Genomic DNA, 24,213 nt, shown 5'->3' on the forward strand with positions numbered 1-24,213 from the left:
GTTGGTTGCTGTGGTGCTGGGCTGTCAATCCAAGCATTTGTTTTGCTAAACCAGTTCAGAAAAATTTTAGTTCGGTGCCTTGTCTTTAATTATTTTTTTTCCAGTGCCATCGTGTTGTGTTCGGATGACTTTGCTCATGATTCTAGATCTTTACATTGAAATGCTTCCCCAAATTGAATTAAAACATAAAATGTTAAGAGTTAAATAAGTGGTTACGTTAACTGTCACAGGTCCTGTGCCATTTGTCTTATTAACCAGTGACTAATCAGGTTTTCTAGTACTTGGACTCCATGGCTCTGAGGACATACGTGTTAAATGGCAGTTAGAGTCTCAGCAAGACCACACAATTGTTCTTGTTTCAGTGGGAAAATGGAACTTGAATTCTAAGGAGAACAGGTATTTTGTTCTTCCACCCACCCACCATTCTCACTTCTTCCTTTGACATAATGGAATTGAAGTCCCAATGCTTCCTGTCTTCTTTCTTGAGGAAGTGATGAGTTCCCAGCAGAAGCAATGGTGGTAGCCATTTTCATGCTAGCAGTGATAGTCAAGCAGGTGTTTGCCTTTGAGGCCTGTCTGTATATGTCCTAGAGTATTAGTAAGAATGTATGATACCTGTATATAGCACTTATCAGAAAGAATAGATTTTCTTTCATTTGTTCATTGATTGGTTGACTGACTCATTCATTCAGTATTATTTACCACCACGTAGGTTTTTGTGTTCTTGTTTCAGATTTTCTACCACACTGGAGAAAAGCATTTTTTAACATTTATTTTTGAGCAGTATCAAAAGGCTGCATATGAGGGGGAAAAAAAGGGCACAATGATTAAATGAGGACCAGTAATATTTTCTTGGGGAATTAAAAGACAAAACAGAGTGTGAAAGAGAAGAATTCTAGGGTGGGATTAACACCTTTTGAAGTAAAAATTCCTGCTTTCTTAGAAGTTTCTTCTCATGAGGAAATAATTTGGTGACCTGCTCATATTTAAATAAAAACAACACATGTACATGCACAAATTCATTGTTAACATTTAGGAAAAATATGTGTTATTTTTGATAATTTAAAAAGAAGCATCACATTTGTTGAACATATTTAATTGTTAAGGAAAAATTTTTTAAAGCATTAATAAAGCCTTTTTTTTCTTTTTCTTTTTCTTTCTTTTTTTTTTTTTTTTTTTGAGACGGAGTCTTACTCTGTCACCCAGGCTGGAGTGCAGCAGCACGATCTCGGCTGACTGTGTAACCTCCACCTCCTGGATTCAAGTGATTCTCCTGCCTCAGCCTCCTGAGTACCTGGGATTATAGGCGTGTACCACCATGCCTGGCTAATTTTTGCATTTTTAGTAGAGACGGGGTTTCACCATGTTGGCCAGGCTGGTCTTGATCTCCTGACCTCAAGTGATCCGCCCGCCTCAGCCTCCTAAAGTGCTGGGATTACAGACGTGAGCCACTGCGCCCGGCCAAAGCCTTTCTTTCTTATTAGAATACTGCATGTGATGCCAGACGGATGTGATAGAGGCCAAACCCAGTTGGGAAGTTGGTTTATACCCACATCCACCAATCAGCATACTGAGAACTTGAGGTGAGATGGTGATATGGTTAGGCTTTGTGTCCCTACCCAAATTTCATCTTGAATTGTAATTCCCATAATCCCCACATGTCAAGGGAGGGACCAGGTGGAGATAATTGAATCATGGTGGCATTTTTCCTCATCCTTTTCTCATGATGGTGAGTGAGTTCTCATGAGATCTGATGGTTTTATAAGGGGCTGTTTCCCCTTCACTTGGCATATCTCCTTCCTGCTACATTGTGAGGAAGTTGCCTTGCTTCCCCTTCACCTTCTGCCGTGATTGTATGTCTCTCCAGCCATGCTGAACTGTGAGTCAATTAAACCTCTTTCTTTTATAAGTTACCTGGTCTTGGGCAGTTCTTTCTAGCAGCATGAAAATAGACTAACACAGATGGCAAAGGTCAGGGACAGGTGTGAGGACTGAGAGTGGGACAGTGAGGACAGTTACAGGCTAGATGGGGATGACAACTGCATGAAGGGAGAAGTAAAAAAGTACTAAGCTGGAGGATGGGCAGGAAGACAGAGAGATGGCCATAGTTCCTGATCTACTAAAAGTTTGTGAATTGACAAGTACATTTGTTGAGGAGAGATGTATTGAACGCATTCTACATGTTGGGCACTGCTGTGGGCAGCTTTATAGACATGCTCTTATTGTGCTTTTTTTTTTTTTTTTGGTTGTTCCTTTCAACAGCCATTTGAGGTATCACTCATTTTTTATAAGTAAATAAGTGAGACCCAGTGAGTTTCAGTAATTTGCTCAAGATTATTCAGCTAGTAAGCCAATGGGCTGGAAATTAAACACACATTTATCTCACTCCGAGTTCATGTTTTTTATTCCATTTTATGCTTTAAATTTAGTTTTTCCATTTGTCAAGGTTATATGTGCACATGGTTTAAAGGGTCAAATAGTGCTGTAAGTCTGAAGAAGAAATTTTCAGTTCCTTGTCCCATTTTCAAAACACAATCACTTCAACCAATTTCCAAAGGCAATCAGTCACTTAGGCATTGTAGACAATTAGGAAATCTTTCTCTGTTACATTTCACCCCTCTGCCCCAACACGTACTTTTATAGTCCCTTTCTCAATAAAGTTATATCATGATTTTGGTCAGAGCAATTTTCAGTGTTTATTTTATTTTGACTATCCTCTTTCCTCTCCAGTAAAATATTTTATTTTTCTTCAAGTTAACAAAGGTTAACTTATTCAAAGGTCTTTCTTCATTTGCTTCATTTTTCTGTTATTATTGATACAAATGTCAACCATCCTCTTACTGTTTAAGTCCCTCTTCCATATATTCAAGTACATCTGTTGGATATTCTGTCACTTTCATCCTTCCTGGAGCCTTTTGACTTGCTCTATCTGGACTGGCTGCCCAGTAGGCTCTGCATGTTACTATCATCTTTATCATCCTTTCACCATTATCTTGGGCGTTCCCTTAACCTCTCTTGAGTTGGATCCCTGTTTCCTGGATTCCATAGCTTCTTTTTTTCCCTCACTCCCCACAAATTTTGGTGGAGCATCCTGTAGTAGATTTCTGAGAAAAGGATATATTAAAAACACATTTAAAAAATCTTGTATGTAAATTGCAAAAAAAAAAAAGTAAAAATATTTTTATCCTATTCAAACTTGATCAACATTTTTAGCTAAGTATAGGATTCCAAAATTGGAATTCTCTCTCAAAATTTTGAAGGCATGGCTCCATAGAATTTTGGCTTTCCAGTGAAAAATCTTCCAGCCTTTAGCTGTGGTTGAGATTTTCTTCTGGGTCCAAAGCTGTGGTCAGAAAAAGGAATCAGGAGTTCTAAGTGACTTTTTAAAAAAAGGGATAATTTATATATGGTACCATGCACAAATCTTAAATGTATAAATTGCTGAATTTTTATACATGTATACACATGTATAATCATTATCTAGATCAAGATACAGAAATTTTCCAGTGTTCTGTAAAGTTTCCTTATGCCTCTTCTCAGTTGATTCCTCTGTCTCCCTGCAGGAGTAACCACTGTTCTGATTTTTTTCTACCACAGGTTATTTTTATGTGTTCTAGAACTTTTTTTAATATGGAATCATACAGCATATGCCCTTTCGTGTCTGGCTTCTTTCAGTCAATATAAGGTTTCTGAGATTCATCCATGTTTTATATGCATCCGTTGTTTGTTTCTTTTTATTGTTGAGTTTCATTCCACTTACGAAATGTACTGTAATTTGTTCATCCATTCTTCTGTTATTGGCATTTTGGTTCTTTCCAGTTTTGGGCCATTATGGCATGTGCTATGAACATTCTTGTCTATGTTTTTTTGTGAACATACGCAAAGGTCATAGAGTGGTATAAATTTAACTTTGTTAGAAACTGCTGATCATTTTCCATTGTGGTTGTATCAATTTCTAATTCTTTTTTTAATAGACTCTTGTCAGTATTATTTTGAGGCTCACTTTCATTCCAAAGAGTATCTGTTGCCACCATTTCTGAACATCTGGGGATTCTGAAGAGTAAATCCTGTTGAGTTTTGGCTTTCTTCATTGCTTTTGTGGGATTCAGTTTTCTCAGGACCACTGAGTCAATTCATTCTTGTCCACCAACTTTCTACCTTCTAAAATTTTGTTGCTGTTCTCATGTTCTCTCTATCCTTAAGGATTTCTGCATTAAAAATATTTTCTTTTCCTGTCATTTTAGTGGGTTTTCAGGAACTAGTAGAGCTAAATACTTATGCTCAATTCACCATTTAAAACCTATTAGTGAATAGGTTTTAAAATAAAAGTGTTAAACTATTCTGTCTTCCCACGGTTACTGGAACTATTTATTTATTTAAACCTGCACAGTGAGTTTAAGTCGCATTTTGAGATTGGAGCAGTGGGGAAGTAAGGAGCAAAATAAAAGTCCTTAGGCAGTAGGGAAAGGTCAGCCTATTTAAAGAATGAAATCTTGTATCAAACAATACCAAGCTGTGATAGGCATAATTATTTAATGATATTATGTGACAGGGATTATGAAGAAATCTTAGCAGGGAGGGATAGGCAAATTGAAGGTGATGTTGCTTCTTGATAGCCTCAGGTTCCCCAAACATTCTTTCATTGGGTCAGTTAATTGAGACCTGGAATGAACTGGGGGTACAATTACCAGAGATCAGAGCTGAGATGAATTCAAAATACTGAATTGAAAAACATAATTCGTTTTGCATAAGGGCAGCTGGTATAAGTATCATAAAGGCACCCGGTATAAATATCATAAAGTAGTCATGATTCAAATGAATAACAAAAAATAAGAAAAGCATAGAAGACTTAACTCATTGTGATGGTTAATACTGAGTGTCAACTTGATTGGATTGAAGGATGCAAAGTATTGATCCTGGGTGTGTCTGTGAGGGTGTTGCCAAAGGAGATTAACATTTGAGTCAGTGGGCAAGGAAAGGCAGACCCACCTTTAATCTGGGTGGGCACCATCTAATCGCTGCCAATGAATAGAAAGCAGGCAGAAAAATGCAGAAAAGCTAGACTGTCCTAGCCTCCCAGCCCACATCTTTCTCCTGTGCTGGATGCTTCCTGCCCTTGGACATCGGACTCCGAGTTCTTCAGCTTTGGGGCTCAGACTGGCTTCATTGCACCTCAGCTTGCAGACAGCCTATTGTGGGACCTTGTGATTGTGTGAGTTAATACTACTTAATAAACCCCCTTTATATATCAATCTATCCTATTAGTTCTGCACCTCTAGAGAACCCTGACCAATACACGCATGTCGCCAGTGCCTATGAGAGCACTAGCTCTTTGGATATTGGATTTTGCAATGTATCCTTGAATAGTTGGATTTTGCGTCTTACTCTTGAAGACCACAGGGCGATGTGGGGCAAGCCCTCTACTTTTTGGCGCCCACTGTCTCTCACGGTCTAAAATACAAGTTCTAGAAAGACAGTTCTCTGTCAACTTTGTGTTTTTCTGTTTCTTGAGAGTAAACCCCAATGATGCATTGGCTTCAGTAGAATTCAGGAGCAGTAACCCATAGTATTCACTTCACTGGGCAAGTGATGATTAATTTGAAATGAGAACAATAGGAATGGGGCTTAATGAGCAGGAAAAAAATCAGGTTAAATATTAATATAAGGAAAAATTTTATAGAGAAGTTGTATCAGTCAAGCTCCCAGCAGGAAACGGACGACACAATACAATTACAATTGACAAGTGGTTAATAAAGGGACGACTCACAAAGATATGTGCAGGGTATGGGGAACGGTGAAACTGTTAACCTTTTCTAAGCCTGCAGGGAAGAGTGGGGGTGGTGGCAAGAATCTGGGAGTCAGAGTCATGTACAGAGGACCCCTGAGAGCCTGTGTGGCTTTCCTTTGAGGGACACAGCCAGCCTGAGGCTGCAGAGAAGGAACCAGGAGAATAACTCCCCCAGCCTCACTCTCTTCCCTCCCTGTGGTCTTCTTTCCATCAGGGGTCCCTGTTGGTTGAGCTTCACTGGAGACCAGAGGGCAGAGTAGCCCCACTGAGCCAGTCTACATACAACAGCCTTCCCCATGGGTAGAGTAAAGGAAGGGTAAAGTGTGGAGAGAGGCTGTGGCAGGGCAAACAGGAGATGCCCCACACACAGATGTCAGTGGTCCAGTGTAGAGCGAGTTCCCTAAAGGAAGCTGCAGACATCATTCTTTTTGGACACGTTTTGGAAATAATGTTAACTGCAGATTTATCTTAAAATTTGAATGTCCCTTCCAGCTGCCATAAATTCAGATGTTGCAAGCAAAAGAATGAAATTCTGGTACCAAACCTAATGAAATGTGTTTCGTGAAATTCACTTTACAATAACAAGCTCCTCCTGCAAAGAGGAAATACCCAGTAATAATAACACTGTGTACATTGTATTTTGCAGTATATAAAGGACTTCCATATAAATAATTTTAGGTGACTCTCATAATAATTTTGTGAGGTAGCTGGGAAGATAGACCCACTTAATGAATGAGAAAAGTCTCACAGAATTGGCCTAAGATATCACAGCAAACAAGTGGGAAAGCCTGAATTTGAGCCAGGTCTCCAGATTTCAAATTCAGATTTGAGTTTCAAGAGAAACTCCGATCACCTGCACTGATTTTTTTTTTTAAGGCAAGAGTAATTTCTTATAAGAAGTATAAGAAATTCTTCCCCTTCCCAGATGTTGCTGAGTCGTCTTTGTGACTATAATGTGCTTTGGCAGCTGATGTTTTATTGTCGTCAGTTTAAGGAGGATGCCATCTGATGAAGCTTGAGATGCAAATTTGGGTCTTGGAAGTGATCCCATTATAACCAGGTTAAAGCTAGAGGCATCCATTCTGAAGGTCCCTGTAAACCCTGAGTTCTTTATGACTCCAATATTTTGTATCCTGGAAGATGATCCAACTTCTGAAAGAGCTATGTCTCATATATGCCACAGTTGTCTGTGCTAGAGTAATTCAGGTGACCATTTGGCTAAGTTTGACCAGAGTTTTAATAACATAATAGTAAAGTCATATGCCGGAATAAAGTTGAAGAACAGTGAATGGCGATTTTGTACACAGTCTATGTGTACAAATGAAACTCCAGGTCTTCCTTCTGGGTTTTGCAGGAGTGGCATTCTAATGATTTGACTTTGACTTGTACTTGGCAGCCCCTCCAGTATAGGAGGGAAATGAAGCCTACCAGGCAGTGACTCCCTGGAGCATTCTCTCAGCTTGTCTGTCAATCAGACATTTTAGAAGTAGCCACATTCATTGTATGATCTCAGAATCCTGCCTTGACTGCTGGATTTAGGATTTTCTTTTTAAAAATAAGGTAAGTATGTTTTATATACAGTCCTGTTCCAGATTGCAAGTGTTCAGTTAGCTAAATTTTGACAATTTGAATAATGCATGTAACTACCACCCAAAACAAAAGGTAGAACATTATCACCCCAGAACATTCTTTCGTGTGTTTCCAGTCAATCTCCTCCTTCCCTGCCCTCCTCACAAATAGGCAATCACTCTTCTAATTTCTATCAGTATAGATTATTTTGTCTATTCCTAAACTTTAAGTAAGTGAAATCATACAGTATCTGGCTAATTTCACTCAATGCAGTTTTTAAAAATTGATACATAATATATGGACATATGGGTTAAACGTGCTATTTTATTACATGGATAGCAACAAAATAATGATGATATAATGATCAAATCAGGGTATTTAGGATATCCCTCACCTTGAGTGTTTATCATTTCTATGTATTGGGGACATTTCAAGACTTCTAGCTATTTTAAAATATACAATATATTTTTGTTAACTATAGTCACCCTACTCTGCTTTCAAACATTAGAACTTACTCCTTCTATCTAATTGTGTTTGTATCCATTAACCAGCCTCTCTTCCTTGATCCTATCCCCCACACCCCACATGCACCCATCTCAGTCTCTGGTTACTATAATTCTACTCTCTATCTCGATGAGATTAACTGTTTAAGCTCCCACATGTGAATGAGAACATGTAATATTTATCTTTCTGTGCCTGGCTTATTTCCCTTAACATAAGGGCCTCCAGTTCCATTCAGGTTGCTGCAAAATGACAGGATTTCATTCTTTTTTATGGCCAATTAAACATTTCAATGTGTATATATACCATATATTATTTATTCATTCATCTGTTGATGGGCATTTAGGTTGCATCCATAACTTAGCTATTGTGAATAGTACTGCAATAAACATAACGGTGCAGGAATCCCTTTGATATACTGATTTCTTTTCTTTTCCATAAATATCCAGTAGTGGGATTACTGGATCACATGGTAACTCCATTTTTATTTTTTGAGGAATCTCCGTACTGTGTTTCATAATGGCTCTACTAATTGACATGCCCACCAGCAATGTATAACAGTTCCTTTCTCTGCACATCCTCACCAACAGTTGTTATTTTTTGTCTTTTTGATAATAGCCATTGTAACTATAAGATGTTATCTCATTGTGGTTTTGATTTGTATTTCCCTGATGATTAGTGATGTTGTGCTCTTTTTCATAACCCTGTTAACCATTTGTATATCTTCTTTTGAGAAATGTCTATCCACAATCTTTGCCCATTGGTACAGTTGGTAATTCCAACTGGGTTTTTGTTTTTTTTTTTTTGCCATTGAGTTGTTTGAGTTTCTTGTATATTCCGGATATTAGTCCCTTGTCAGATGAATAGTTTGTGTTTTCTCTCATTCTACAGGTTGTCTCTTCACTCCGTTGATTGTTTCCTTGGCTTCACAGGAGCTTTTTAGTTTAATATAGTCTCATTTGTCTATTTTGTTTTTGTTGCCTGTGCTTTTGAGTTTTTTTTTTTTTTTTTTTTTTTTGAGATGGAGTCTCGCTCTGTCGCCCAGGCTGGAGTGCAGTGGCGCGATCTCGGCTCACTGCAAGCTCCGTCTCCCGGGTTCGAGCCATTCTCCTGCCTCAGTCTCCGGAGTAGCTGGGGCTACAGGCACCCACCACCGCGCCCGGCTAATTTTTTGCATCTTTTAGTAGAGACAGGGTTTCATCGTGTTAGCCAGGACGGTCTCGATCCTCTGACCTCGTGATCCACCCGCCTTGGCCTCCCAAAGTGCTGGGATTACAGGCGTGAGCCACCGCGCCCGGCCGCTTTTGAGATCTTAGCAATAAAATCTTTGCCCAGACCAGTGTTCTAGAGTATTTTCTCTATGTTTTCTTCTAGCAGTTTTGTAGTTTCAGGTTTTACGTTTAAGTCTTTAATCCACTTTGAGTTGATTTTTGTATATGTTGAGAAATAGGGGGTCTAGTTTTTTCTTCTGAATATGGTTATTTAGTTTTCCCAGCATCATTTATTGAAGAGAGTGTCTTTTCTCCAATGTATGTTCTTGGTGCCTCTGTTAAAACTCAGTTGGCTATAAATATTTGGATTTATTTCTGGGTTCTCTATTCTGCTCCATTAGTCTACATTTTTAAAATTTTAATTTAACTTAATTTATTTATTTTGAGACAGGTTGTTGGCCTGTCACCCACGTTGAAGTGCAGTGGCATGAACATAGCTCACTATAGCCTTGATTTCCCAGGCTCAAGCAATACTCCCACTTCAGCCTCCCAAGTAGCTGGGTATACAGGTGCACCCCACTACACCTGGCTAATTAAACAATTTTTTTTTTTTTTTTTGTAGAGACAAGGTCTCACTATGTTGCCAAGACTGATCTTGAAGTCCTGGGCTTGAGTGGTCCTCCCACCTCGGCATCCTAAGGTGCTGGGATTACAGGTGTGAGCCATCACACCTAGTCTATATATTTGTTTTTATAGCAGTACCATGCTGTTTTGGTTACTATAACCTTTGAAGTCAGGTAATGTGATGCCTCCAGCTTTTCTCAGGATTGCTTTGGCTCTTTGGGCATTTTTTTGGTTTCATATGGATTTTAGGATTTTTTTTCTATTTCTGTGAAAAATGTCATTGATATTTCGATAGGGATTGCAGTGAATCTTTAGATTGCTCTGGGGAATATGCTCATTTTGACAATATTAATTTTTCCAATCTATGAACATGGGATGTATTATTATTTATTTTTGTCTTCTTCCATATCTTTCATCAGTGTTTTTAGTTTTCTTTCTAGAGGTCTTTTACCTCCTTGGTTAAATTTATTCCTAGGTGTTTTATATACACACACACACACACACACACACACACACACACACACACATATATACACGTACATATATATATATTTGTAGCTATTGTAAATGGGATTGCCTTCTTGATTTCTTTCTCAGTTCATTTGTTATTGGTGTATATAAATGCTACTGATTTTCTAAACGTTGATTTTGTATCCTGAGACTTTACTGAATTTATTTATCAGATTTAAGAGTCTTTTGGGGGAGTCTTTAGATTTTTCTAGCTGTAAGATTATGTCATCTGCAAAGAGGAACAATTTGACTTCCTCTTCACTAATTTGGATGCCTTTTATTTCTTTCTCTTTCCTGATTGCTCTGGTTAGGACTTCTAGTACTGTGTTGAATAGAAGTAGTAAAAGTGGGCATCCTTGTCTTGTTCCAGTTCTTAGAGGAAAGGCTTTCAGCTTTTCCTCATTCAGTGTGGTGTTAGCTGTGGGTTTTTCATTTATGGTCCTTATTATGTTGAGGTATGTTTCTTCTATGCCTAGTCTGTTGAAGGGATGTTAAATTTGATGATCATGTGCTTTTTGTCCTTCATTCTCATAATGTGATGTATCACATTTATTGATTTGGGCATGTTGAACTATCCTTGCATGAATGGGACAAATTCCACTTGATCGTGATGTATATCTTTTTGATGTGCTGTTAGATTCAGTTTGCTAGCATTTTATTGAGGATTTTTGTGTCTGTGTTCATCAGGGAGATTGGATATTTTCTTTTTTTGTTGTGTCCTTGTTTGGTGTTGGTATTAGGATAATGCTAGCTTTGTAAATGTGTTAGGGAGAATTCCCTCTCCTTCAATTTTTTGGAGTAGCTTGAGGAGAACTGGTGTTAGTTCTTCTTTATAAGTTTGGTAGAATTTGGCAGTGGCTTCATAAATTATTTGCAGTTCTTCTGCATGGGAGATTTATATTTAATTTTTAAGAAACTGACAATTTTCTTTTTTTTAAATTATACTTTAAGTTCTGGGATACATGTGCAGAACGTGCAGGTTCGTTACATAGGTATACACATGCCGTGGTGGTTTGCTGCACCCATCAACTCTCAACTACATTAGTATTTCTCCTAATGCTATCCCTCCCAGGCCCCCACCCTCGGCAGGCCCTGGTGTGTGAAGTTTTCCTCCCTGTGTCCATGTGTTCTCATTGTTCAGCTCCCACTTATGAGTGAGAACATGCAGTGTTTGGTTTTCTATTCCTGTGTTAGTTTGCTGAGAATGATGGTTTCCAGCTTTATCCATGTCCCTGCAAAGGACATGAACTCATTCTTTTTTTGTGGCTGCATAGTATTCCATCGTGTATATGTGCCACATTTTCTTTATCCAGTCTGTCATTGATAGGCATTTGGGTTGGTTCCAAGTCTTTGGTATTGTGAATAGTGCTGCAATAAACATACGTGTGTGTGTGTGTGTCTTTATAGTAGAATGATTTATAATCCTTTGGGTATATACCCAGTAATGGGATTCCTGGGTCAAATGGAATTTCTGGTTCTAGATCCTTGAGGAATCACCACACTGTCTTCCACAATGATTAAACTTATTTACACTCCCACCAACAGTGTAAAAGTGTTCCTATTTCTCTACATCCTCTCCAGCATTTGTTGTTTCCTGACTTTTTAATGATTGCCATTCTAACTGGCATGAGATGGTATCTCATTGTGGTTTTGATTTGCATTTCTCTAATGACCAGTGATGATGAGCTTTTTTTTTTTATCATATGACAAACAATTTTCTACAGTGGTTGTGCCACCTTATACTTGCACAAGCAGTGTCTGAGAGTCCAAGTGTTCCTCATCCTCACCAACACTTGGTTTTGTCAGTCTTTTACATTTTAACCATTCTAGTTGGTATGAAGTGGTATCTCATTGTGGTTTTTACTTTGCACTTGTGACAACTAATTATTTGAAGACCTTTACATGTGCTTATTGGCTATTCTTATATTTTTTATGTGTCTGTATGAAATGTCTATTTAAGTCTTTTGCCCCAATTTTTAATTGGGTTGCTTGTCTCTTTATTATTGATTTGAGGAGTTACTTGTGTATTCTGGACACAAGTTGTTGTTTGTTCAATATATGCATGAAAATATTTTCTACCAGTCTGTAGCTTGCCTACTATTGATTTTCCTAACTGTGTCCTTCAGTGGGCTGGCTTTAAGATTTTAGTGAAGAGATTTTGGATTCAGTGTTAGGAGTAATGGGCCCTCACCCATTTTATAGTTGATAATGTTAATTTTTATTGGCGTACTGATGGGCATTATAACCACACTTTTTTTTCAAGGCATTATATATTATCTTAAAACTTCCAAGGGAAAACTCGAGACTTTTCCATAGTAACAGTGATTGTGTTATTGGGTTTAAGGATTACCGATATATTAGATCTCTTTGAGTAGCAACTGCTAGTGTGTAATAGAAGCCCATGTGGGAAGATCAAGTCCTGTCCTTTGCCAATTATGTATTCTCCTTTTCCAAGAAGCTTTGGCATAATCATAAATGATATAGTGCAAGAGGGGACATATTCTATATGCTGCCCAAGTCAAGTCCAATAGACACTGGGGAATCCAGCCTGGGAAACAGTAACAACAGCAGCTTCCATTAGTATTTTCCCCAAGATCTGATGACAGGCTGCATCCAAATTAACAATAAAAGGAAAGAAGCCAAACTTCTCTTGGAGAGAAGAAGGAATTCCCCCTAGGTAAAGTGGCATCATGTGATATTAAACATTGACTCATAAAATGGGTCTCGGGAAATGCTTTCAAGCTTGACTTGGAATAACAATAGTTAAACAACAGGGTTTCTCCGTTAGAGTTCATATGTGAATTTATTTACCAGCCAACTCTGACATATCAGCTACTTGAATTGATGCTTGGTTCTAACACTGATAATTATTGCCTCTAGTCTTTTATATTTGCTTTTATATTTGCAATAAGATTTTGATTTTCTTAATAATCATGGCTCTCAAGTTGAAAAGCCTGCATAATCTCTAACTTGTACTAAGTAAATACTGGCTTCTCAGTTGACTACTATCAATTTTTTAATTATTTGGAGTAATATTTGTAATAATTAACTTTAGAGAAAAGCACATGGAAAATCTTTGTTTGCATATTCTTTAGTACCTAAAGTGTTCAGAACTGAAAAAAAGACCCATTTTTATGACCATTTGCATACTGTGATTTTTGGATAGTAAAGGCTCTGAGCTCCTTGGATGTCCCTGTGTTTCACTTATATTCCAGAGTTCTGTATTTGTTTATTTGCTGCTGATCCCACAAAACTAAAGGAAAAAAAATAAGAGTGGCTCAAGGAGGAAATAGCTAGGGCTTAGTGTAATGTGTGGGTGGAAGATAAGGGAGTAAGAATTATTTTCAAAGAGGAAAAAAATAAGGACTTGAGGTTATTGAGAAGACTTAAGAGTCAGTGGCATCCCTCAGCACAATTTTAAGAAGTCTAAAATGTGAAAAAAAGTTTGTACATTAAAAACACAGTTCTGATCTTTTTTTAAAAAAACGTTCTCTTGGAAGAGAGTATGAGTTTTTAAAATCAGGTAAAACTCTGTCTGAATTTAGCTGTTATCTTTTACTAACTGTCCATTCTCTTGCCATTTCAGGTAAACCTCTTTGTGCTGCTCTCTGTGGTTTGTGTCCTCTTAAATCTAGCTGGATTTATCCTAGGCTGCCAAGGGGCCCAGTTTGTGTCCAGCGTGCCCAGGTGTGATCTGGTAAGCAGTCCTAAAACATCACTGTGCATCTAGGTAGACCCTGGCTTGTCAGGTGTTCCTGGCGAGACTTGCAACATTCAGCATCAGGCAACTGTCCTGAAGTGAAACCTGAAACGGGTAAAGGGAAGTGGGAAAACAAAACAAAGAGCTGCCTGCTGATTATTTCACCCAAGTTGTCGATTACTTTTTCCAAAGCAGGGACCAGCCAGCAAAACACTGGAACCACAGTGATAAAATGCATCATTAGTTAGTGAATGGATGGATCAGATGTCCACAATCAGTCTCTGACTGTCCTCATCTAAAGAGAAATAAAATGGATATTGCCAGAATACAGGTCAACGGTCTTTTATCTGAAACCTTTGGAGGCCAGGTGTGTGTCAGCATTTAGAGTTTTTCCAGTTTTAGAAGATTAAATATTTTGCATATACTATTTATTATGTAGCATGCCAGTGGAGTCTGGGACAGCAGGCTGTTATTATGACTTCTGGTTTTCAGAGCTTTTTGGATTTCAGCATTGTGAGTAAGAGGTTGTGGACTTGTACCATCTCTGAACTTAAAAGAAAAAAATTTTTATTGTGGTAAAATACACATAGCATGAAATTTACCATCTTAACCATTTTTAAGTCTACAGTTCAGTAGAGGTAAGTATATTCACATTGTTGACAACCAATCTCTAGAACTCTTTTCATTTTGTAAAACTGAAAGTCTATGCATATTAAACAACAACAGCTCCCCATCCTCCAACCCCTGGCAATCACCATTTCACATTCCGTTTCTATGAATTTGAGTACCCTAGGTACCTCATAGAAGTAGGATAATACGCTGTTTGTCTTTTTGTGACTGGATTATTTCACTTAGCATCATCTCCTCAAGGTTCATCATGTTGTAGCATGTGTTAGAATTCCCTTCCTTTTTAAGACTATATAATATTCCATTATATGTACATGATACCTTTTGTTTATCCATTTATCTGTGATGGATATTTAGGTTGGCCCCCACTCTTGGTTATTGTGAATAACATTGCAACGAACATGGGCATGCAAACATGTCTCTGAGATCCTGGTTTTAATTCTTTTGGATATATAACCAGAAGTGATCATTTGGTAATTCTATTTTGAATTTTTTGAGGAAACTTTATATGGTTTTTCATAGCAACTGCACCATTTAATATTTCCATCAACAGTGCACACGGGTTCCAATTTCTGCACATCTTCACTGACACTTGTTATTTTCTGCTTTTTTTTTTTTAAAGTGGCCATTCTAATGGTATAAGGTGATACCTCATTTGGTTTTGATTTGCATTTTCCTTATGATTAGTGATGTTGATAGTCTCTTCATATGCCTGCTGGCTATTTGTATGTCTTCATTAAAGGAAGAATGTCTATACAAGTCTTTTGCACATTTTAAAATTGAGTTTTTTTTTGTTATTGAGTTATAGAAGTTCTTTATATATTCTGTATATGGGAATATATATACCACAAAACCAACACTGTGATTATTTCTGATGTTATAATTATAAAAGTTTGGGCAAGCCATGAAAAGTATAAGGCAGAACTTAAATATCATTTGAATTCCCACTATCCCTGGATAACAATTTGGCCATGTGTTAAGCATCTCTTTATGCACAAAAACAGACATAATCAACAGGATCATGTTGTAAGTGTTGTTTTCCTTTGGGGAAATTATTGACAAATGAAACCTTTTTGGGCAAGGGGTTGCTCTTCTCTTCTCTTTCCCACTCTGCCCATACCTGTCACCCCAAATCCTTAGTAACAGGCTAGCTAATTATATTTCATAATGTTTTCATGGTCATGTAATCTTACATAAATATGTATGGAGTGGGGTCGTTCATGTTTTTTTTAAAATGGGGTATATTGTATGTACTTCCCTGCATCCTGTTTTTATCACTTAAAGATGTATCACTTAGAGATAGATTAAATACAGACTAACACCCTTAATTTATTTTACCAAGTTAGTTCCTTATTTTGTTATTGCCTGTTGTGGCTTGGGTTTTGACCAATAGACACAGTGCTGCCATTAATATCATTCTGTATATCCTCAGGGAGATTTTAGTCCTAAGCGGAGTAGGTTCCCAGGACAAGGAATTGTTCTCAGCAGTATCTTTTCTCCTGCTTATCTCATTTATTATTACAAATTCAACCATTTTATTGTTCTATCCATCGCTTTTAAATTGGGGTAGAAGTTACAGTGAAAAAGACAAATCTTAAGTGTGCAGTTCATTATAAGTTTTGACCAATGTATACATTCATTTTGACAAATGTATACACTCATGTTATACTCCAAACAATTTCTATACTCCAAACAAAATATTGTTTGTTGTACTCCAAACAAAATATTGTTGTACTCCAAACAAAATATCGTTTGTTGTACTCCAAACAGTATTTCTGTCACCCTAAAAAGTTCTTTAGTGTCTCTTTTCAGACAGTCTCTACTCTGTCATAGGCAACCACTGTTCCTATTTCTTTCACCATGGGTTAGTTTTGCATGTCCTTGAACTGCATATAGATGGAGTCACATGGTTTGAAAGTTTTTGTGTCTGACTTATTTTGCCCAGTGTAATGTTCTTGAAATTCATCCATATTTTTATATTGTATCTGTTGTTTGTTCCTTTTTTCAGGACACTATTTCATTTTATAAAAATACCAGAATTTTTTTGTTTTTTGTTCTCCTGTTGATGGACAGTTAGGTTGTTTCCAGTTTGGGGGTATTATGAACAAAGCTGCTGTGAGCATTATTGTTTTGGGGAGGCAGTTTTCATTTCTCTTGAGTGAATACCTAGGCACGGAGTTGCTGGATGATGTGGTGCTAAAGAGTTTTCCAAAGTGGTTGGGGAAGTGAGTATTTTTAATTTAAAATGGATAGTCAGTTCCTTCATTAAAGGGCTTAAACTCACCAGTGACTGGTGAATTTCTATCAGTGGCTCTCCACGTCTCCACCAGCAAAGAGAGTTTCTCTCTTTTTAAAGTCGTGCCAGTCTGATGAAGTCAAAGTGAGAGCTTGCTGTCACTCTAATTTGTAGTTCCCTGAGTGCTTAAGATGGCATCATCATTTTTTAAAAAGCTCTCCAGAAAATTCAAATGTACAGGTAGGGTTAAGAATGGTGCTATTGAAAGGTGACAGGGGGAAGACAAAGATCTGACCTCTTCAGGCAGTAGCACCAAGAATGCTGGGTGGATGTTCATTATTTAGGATCAGGGAGACTTCTACAGATTTGTTTGTGGATAGGCTAAAGTGACTGATGAGAAGTGAGGATAAGTTTTTAGAAATATTGGGCAGAGATGGGATTAAGAATGGAGGTGAAGGTATTAGATTCTGCAAGGATCAGGAATAGGGGAGAAGGAACGCACAGTGCACAGTTGCCTGGAATCATTTTGCACAGAGTCTGAGGGCTTCTTTGTATCCAGTGGGAAAATTAATTGGTATTCGTGATCATTTGTATAATGAGTAAACTTTCAAATACGGTTGTTTAAAGGGACTGAATTTCACCCATCTGGAAAATTTTGCCATCCAGACTGGCTCACTCCAGAGGTTCCAGGTAGCTGAAGTTTCTGAAGAGCTGGACATCTATGTTATATGGTGTGTGCAGCCCACATAGGCCTGGTTTCCCACTTAACTAAACGCTTTGTATCAAGAATGGACTTGTTTGGGAAGGGAGTATTTTGTAAGATGATGCCTAGTATTGTCTGAGAGAGATAGAGCTTTCAGGTTAAGATCTTGAGGCTTGCACCAAGTGCAAAAAATGAAAATCAGAGTGCATTGTGTTGGAAAAAAAAAAGTGAGTTTGGTTCCTTTTGGGGAAGAGTGGGACTCATGTACACGAGCAGAATGGAGGCTGATACTTCATCTCATTTAGCTGCTTGTTTGTTAGTACTAAACAGGATTAGTATGAAAACAGGAAGTTCTCAGCTGGAGACTTTAAAGGAGAAAGGAGGAATATTAAAATTCCCTTTGTTTTGTGAAAGCCACTGAAATTTAGGTTTTGGTTGTTACCATGCTATACCCTAGCCCATCCTGACTGATAGAGGCGTTGCCTGACACAGAACCCTGCCATCATCTCATTCTACAGGATTGGTGCTCCATGGTAGAGCCAGGGTATTTTTTCTTAATAATTAAAGTATTTTTTTACCTTTCCTCCCTTAAGGTGGACTTAGGTGAAGGCAAGATTTGCTTCTGTTGTGAAGAATTTCAACCAGCCAAGTGCACAGACAAAGAAAATGCCTTGAAACTCTTTCCGGTTCAGCCCTGTAGTGCTGTTCACCTTCTACTTAAGGTACCTCAAACAGATTCCCACCCGCACGGTAAATACACCACGGAGCCCCCAAAGAAGGCAAACTTACTTGAAATATTCCTGTTCTATTACCTCCCTCAAACAATTAAGCTGCTGAAAGCACATGTGAGTGACCCCAGAGACAGAATTGAATGCAGAAAGAAGCACAGATTACTGTGTGTGTTAAATTATGTATGGACAGCTTTCTTTGTGTTGAAGAACTGTAAGATAGTAAAAAATGGAAAGGAGCCTGACTATATATATGTATATATATACACATACACACGTATTTCCACATATAAACATATGCATACGTACATATGTATACCCACACACACATATACGGTGTAGCTTTTAGCAAAACCTTTAAGTCGCACACTCATGTGTCATTGTTCTGATGCTCATTTGTTTGCTTACATGGGTCATATGGGCCACTGAGTACTACCAGTCTGCAACACGTAGACTAAGGAGAGAGATTGGCCAGAAAATATGGGGCAATTGAAGCACCTTAGCTCTTGTTTAATAAGCAACAACTATAATAAGCCAAAGGGATTAAACAAACAGATGATCCCAGTTGAAGAGAAATACAAAATTAGCCTTCATCAGGCAATTGGATAAAAATTGTGCCCTGACTTAAGGAACATTAGCTCAGTGAGTGACAAAATCAACTGGTGAACCCTGAGGTATGGCTTTTAGAGAGTCCACTTCCGCTGGTTTTCTTTAGATATTTGTTTTGGGTTTCATTTTGGTGGGGAGGAAGAATCTCCAAGGAAAGAGAGAACTGTTCCAAGCTACCAGCTCTGGATTGTGTGGGATGTGGAAATGGCCTGCTTTCCATGGCTTCTGCGTTTTTGGTAGCTGAGTCACCCCCAAACTTTCTGAGCCAGGACTTAGCTTGGGGAAAGCCCCACTCAAGGAGCCAGGACTGTACCAACAGAAGCGTTTGGAATGGCCTTTGCTATTTTGAGATGTGTGTTTAGTGGAGAGAAGTCCTGTTTACACTCTGGCTGGGCCAGCCCCTGCAGTGTCCTTGTCGTGTGCATGGGGCAGCACAGCCAATTGCTCTTGAAATAGAATTAGTGGCCACAAATTAAGCAGTGTGCTGTGCTGGTGGGAGGCTGTGGGAGGGAGGAGGCTGGGAATTGCTATCCCTGGGGAAATCAGCCTCAGAAGAGAAGCTCACTGCTCTCCTGGAAGGAATGTTTCCCGACAGTATTCTGATACTTGCAAAAAGAAATACTATCATACCACATTGTTCTGTGACAGAAAGCTTCTAAGATAAGTTTTTGGAATTAAGAAGTACACATTATTGCATGAGGGTCATAATAATAGCCAGCATTTATTTGGGCACTTTCCACGAGCCAAACGCCATCTAAGTCCTTTACATGCATCCTCTCCTGAGAATTGTCTTATGGAGGCAGTGTTATTATTATTTTAAAGATTTTCTACATTGTATTCTGGTGATGTGTGTTGAAGTACTTAGTGGTGCCATTGTTTCCTTGCCCCAGAAAGTCCTCTTTGCCCTGTGTGCCTTGAATGCCCTGACCACCACCGTCTGCTTGGTGGCCGCTGCCCTCCGCTACCTGCAGATATTCGCAACCAGGAGATCCTGCATCGTAAGTCTATGCAAGGGCATCACGGCCATGTTTCCGCTGAGCCAGCCCATGGACCCCTTTGTGTCATCCACTGCCTCTCTCCCCGTGCCTTTGTAATGAAGGCTGTTGACTAACTGAGCTGCTGTTTAATCAGGATGAATCCCAGATTTCTGCTGAAGAAGTGGAGGATCATGGACGCATCCCGGACCCTGATGATTTTGTGCCGCCTGTGCCTCCCCCTTCCTATTTTGCCACATTTTACTCGTGCACACCCCGGATGAACCGCAGGTATCGTTCCTGAGTTCCCCTGCAGTCTGAGTGGGATGCTGTGGGTTCTGAAGACTGAAGTGTCTCCAGAACTCACCGCATGAGATCTCACTTTTCTTTGAAAAACAAAAAAAAAATTTTTCCTGACTTGAGGAACATTAGCCCGATGAGTGACAAAATCAGCTAGTGAACGCTGTGGTATGGCTTTTAGAGAGTCCACCTCTGCCAGCCTTCTTTAGAAAAATGAAAAACAATTACGCTGTTTTTCAGGGGTTTCTATTCTCTCTGTCTCTCTCTCTCTGTTTTCTGTCTTACTTTCTCTTTTTGTCTGATAAAACAGATGAATCCAAAGAAAAGTTAAACTTTGGCCTAAAGATAGACATTTTCAATTTCAATTAGCTTTCTAAGGGAAACTGACACCCAGGGAGATAACAGCTGTAATTTGACATGATTGAGAGTCGCTGTTGCCTTGGAAACACTCCCAGTTAGGCCAAATCGATGTTTCATTGTAATACCATCAGCAGGTCTCAACAATCATGAAATTCTTCCTAGCCATTAAAAAGAGATTAATTATTAATTGTCTCTCCCTGGTCTAGAAAAAATAGATACCGTACTTATTTTCCTTTTCAAATTTCAAACTTAAAATTTTGACCTTCTTAAATATCAAGGATTTTTATTGGTACAGTGAAATGCCGCATACATTTGTCTGATTGTTAGCAACTTCTAGAATCAAACCTTTTTTTAAAGAATGACTTCATTTAGGCCCGGCGCGGTGGCTCACACCTGTAATCCCAGCACTTTGGGAGGCTGAGGCGGGCAGATCACGAGGTCAGGAGATCAAGACCATCCTGGCTAACCCCCGTCTCTACTAAAAATACAAAAAAATTAGCCAGGCATGGTAGCAGGCACCTGTAGTCCCAGCTACTTGGGAGGCTGAGGCAGGAGAATGGCGTGAACCTGGGAGGTGGAGCTTGCAGTGAGCTGAGATCGCACCACTGCACTCCAGCCTGGGCAAGAGTGAGACTCTGTCTCAAAAAAAAAAAAAAAAAAAAAAAAAAGAATGACTTCATTTATTTATTCATTCAACAAACATGGAATCCTCTGTGCTGGGTTATTGGAATTCAAAATGAGCTAGACCTGCTTCCTCCTCTACCATTAAGGAGCTCACAGTCTAGGTCATTAAAATGTGTGTTGGAAGGATCACAGTAATATTCAAAAGAGGGACTTTGGGTGCACAGAGAAGGTACACCTAACCCAGAGTGGCAAGGCAGTCAGAGATGGCTTCCTGGAAGAAGTGAACTTAAGCTGAGTTTAAAGGATAAGCAAACATCTGTTGAACTTTCTGAAAGAGAATCTCTTAATTCCACAGAAATACTAGTGTCTTTAGCTTCATATTCAGAGGGCCAGAAATTTCTATTTTTTAATCCCTGTAGTACATGTAGAGACTCATCAAACTAACTTGGTGCTGAGCTTGAGGTTTTTAGAGAAGTATTTTCTAATGTCCAGGGTGACGGTATGTGACTTTGAGATAGGTCACCAGTGGGGCTGCCACCCAGACACTGTTAGTGTTCTTTTCAGTGGCTTAGCTGCTGACTCGTCCCTCAGTTATACCTGAACCCTACGTCTATACCCTCCCCAGCTCACTTGCCCAGGCAGGGGCAGAGATGACTGCAAAGCTGGAGGGGAAGTCAGCTGGGTGACAGATGGCCTGGGCTAGGCCTGTGGGACAGCTTGGCCTCTCTGGTGTTCAGGGAGTGGCCTCTACTGGAATTTCAAAGCCTCAGGGGCTGGGATGGCTTCCTTAATTCTTTCAGGAAATGAGCCAAGAATGACAGAGGCTGAAGAGATATGGCAGCAAAACACATGTTCTTTCTGTACCTGAGGACACATTTGCGAAAATCTTAGCGCTGTCTCAGGCTGTCTGTAGAGGGTACATTGGAGGACAGTAAAAATGACTGATATTTCGTGGTGGGGATGAGAAATACCCTCTCCAATAAGAAGAATTCTTTGGCATTGAGGTTGCGGATGAGCACTCTGTTGACCTAGGAGGAGGCAGCAGACAGATTTAGTTTCTGCAGTGGCAGAAAGGGAAAGTGACTCATGTGGGTTTAGGAGCCGAGCCATCCAGCAGTGTGCTCTGAGCACTCCCGACCTTCCTGTCTCCTCGCTTTCCTTTCTCTTCTCTGCTTCACCATAATAATGCTCATCACTGCAGATATTTCCACTCTTTAAGATCTAGGTGCATCCTCGGATTTGTCTCTCTGAGTCCTGAGACAGCCTCTGGCCAAATCCAGGTTGGAAGAAAACAGACAAGCTTCTCATCAAGGGCTTTATCATTCAAAACTTTCTAGAAAGAAGGCCGAAGGAGGGAGTTAAAGCAAAACAGTCTTGTGAGAAAGAAGACATTGCCCAGTCTAAAATACGTGCCTAGAGCCCTATAATCATATTGCCGATGGGCAAACACCTTTATTTTTGGAAATTTTACCAATATCAGAGTGCAGTCCACTTTCCTTTTCAAAAGGGCTGAATTTATTCACATTTAGATACATGTCCTATCAAAAATATTTTAACAATGTGACCAACTTTTCTAGATACACAGTATAAATCAACTTTATAGACACTCATGGTTTAACCTCAGTTGGTAATTTTCTTTCTTTTAAGCAGGCAGGCAAGAATATTCATGATTGTTACTATTTCTGTGACCAGTTTTATCTGGAGTTTTCACACAACAGAGGCTCCCCATTTCCTGTAAGGTATTATGACCTCTCAGAAGAGGTTTATTTAACTTCTATAAATACAACCACTTCATGCGTTGGTATCTCCTTGAGAAAAGGCTTCTCGAGTTACTGTCATAAACGGAAGTCTGATTGCAGTTGAGGTTTCTGTCCAAAGATGGGTTCGCTACTTTGTGAATTGATTTGTAATACAGGAGGGGGCCATGCACCCCACCCCACCTCCGCTACTCCAGGGTGTCTCTGTTCTCAGAAGCTGGCTTGAGCCAGGAATCAAGGAGTCTCCAACCTATTTCTTGAACATGGATCTGGTTTTTACTCTGGGGATGTAGCCTATTAAAGAAAACCGAAGACTGAGGGGGTCTTGGGCATTGATGTGGTTGACATGCGCATTTCTTAAAGCAGAGCCCCCCCAAACCCCACTCATTTCCTAAGAATTTCCAAACCCAAACTCAAGTGGAGCCGGGCGATGCCTGGGGTTGAGTCAGTGCTCAGCTGTAGAGGGTTGGGGGAGGGCCCTTCCCTCTCTCCCCCTCCGCAGGCAGCAACCCTGTACCCAGTCACAGGGTGCAGTTTTCCAGTACAGGAGAAGGAGGATTCTCTGGTCAATGGTGTATCCGCTGCTGCATTCCCCCTGAGTGAGTCTTCAGGGCCTATTTGTAGCCTGAAAGCAGAACATGCTTTGAATTTCCATCTTCAGTGCTCCTGAGCCTGCACCAGTGAAGGCTTCCTGGGGACTTGGTGATGGACTCGAAAGAGCCCAGGCTCTAGAGTCTCTGCAGAGGGTGACCCAGGATGAGTCTCTCACCATTTCTGAGCCTCAGTTTCCTCATTCACCTTCGCTGTCATGTGGCTGCAGGGAGTATTGTTATGAGATAATGGACATAAGAAGCTTTCTGAAAAGAAGCAAGACCCTCATTCTTAATAAAAATTTGATCAACTTTCCCAGTAGAACAGGGCTTTAATTTCAATCACCATTATCCATTTCCTTTTGCAGTGGTGCTTAATCTTGGTGGTGCATTAGAATCCCCTAGGAGCACTGACAACGGGCAGATTCCTAGGCTCCACCATAGGCAATGAAAGCAGAATTTCTAAAAGTGAGGCCTGGGCCATCCAGAGTTTCAGAACCTCCCAAGGTGATTCTACCTACCTTGCCAGGAGTGAGAGCCATGGGGATCTGGGGAAAGAAACAGTAGTTAAAAAAAAAAAAAAACCAACCTGCCAGTATGTAGGAGATCCATTTCCCTCCACAGACCCTTGTTAACACAAATGAGGTAAAATAAGAAATTGCTTAATAGGAAAGCAACTTTCCTTCTATGTCAACTCTAGCAGCATCTTCCTTCAAAGTGAGGCTTTTATGGGCATTATCAAAACTACCATAGAAGCTGTTTATTCTGTGGTCAACTTGGATAAAGTATGCCCCCTCTTTCC

The 24,213-nt window shown here is 39.5% G+C and overlaps 1 protein-coding gene across 6 annotated transcripts in view; it reads left to right on the forward strand.

The window, feature by feature from the left end:
• Nucleotides 1-24,213, forward strand: part of ENTREP1 (endosomal transmembrane epsin interactor 1) — a 73,581-nt gene that overhangs the window by 32,598 nt on the left and 16,770 nt on the right. For 5 of the 6 annotated variants that reach the window (XR_010130236.1, XM_055350758.2, XM_055350756.2 and 2 more), the window contains exons 3-6: nucleotides 13,790-13,900; nucleotides 18,063-18,191; nucleotides 19,697-19,804; nucleotides 19,938-20,071. Coding sequence is in view for 5 of the 6 variants with exons in the window: in XM_055350758.2 (XP_055206733.1) it covers nucleotides 13,790-13,900; nucleotides 18,063-18,191; nucleotides 19,697-19,804; nucleotides 19,938-20,071 (482 nt within the window). In the remaining variant the exon portion in view is untranslated. The remainder of the gene's footprint in view (nucleotides 1-13,789; nucleotides 13,901-18,062; nucleotides 18,192-19,696; nucleotides 19,805-19,937; nucleotides 20,072-24,213) is intronic. The other variant, XM_055350755.2, reaches the window with a different exon arrangement.

Source organism: Gorilla gorilla, chromosome 13, assembly GCF_029281585.2.
Source record: "Gorilla gorilla gorilla isolate KB3781 chromosome 13, NHGRI_mGorGor1-v2.1_pri, whole genome shotgun sequence".
In the NCBI taxonomy this organism is placed as follows: Eukaryota; Metazoa; Chordata; class Mammalia; order Primates; family Hominidae; genus Gorilla; species Gorilla gorilla.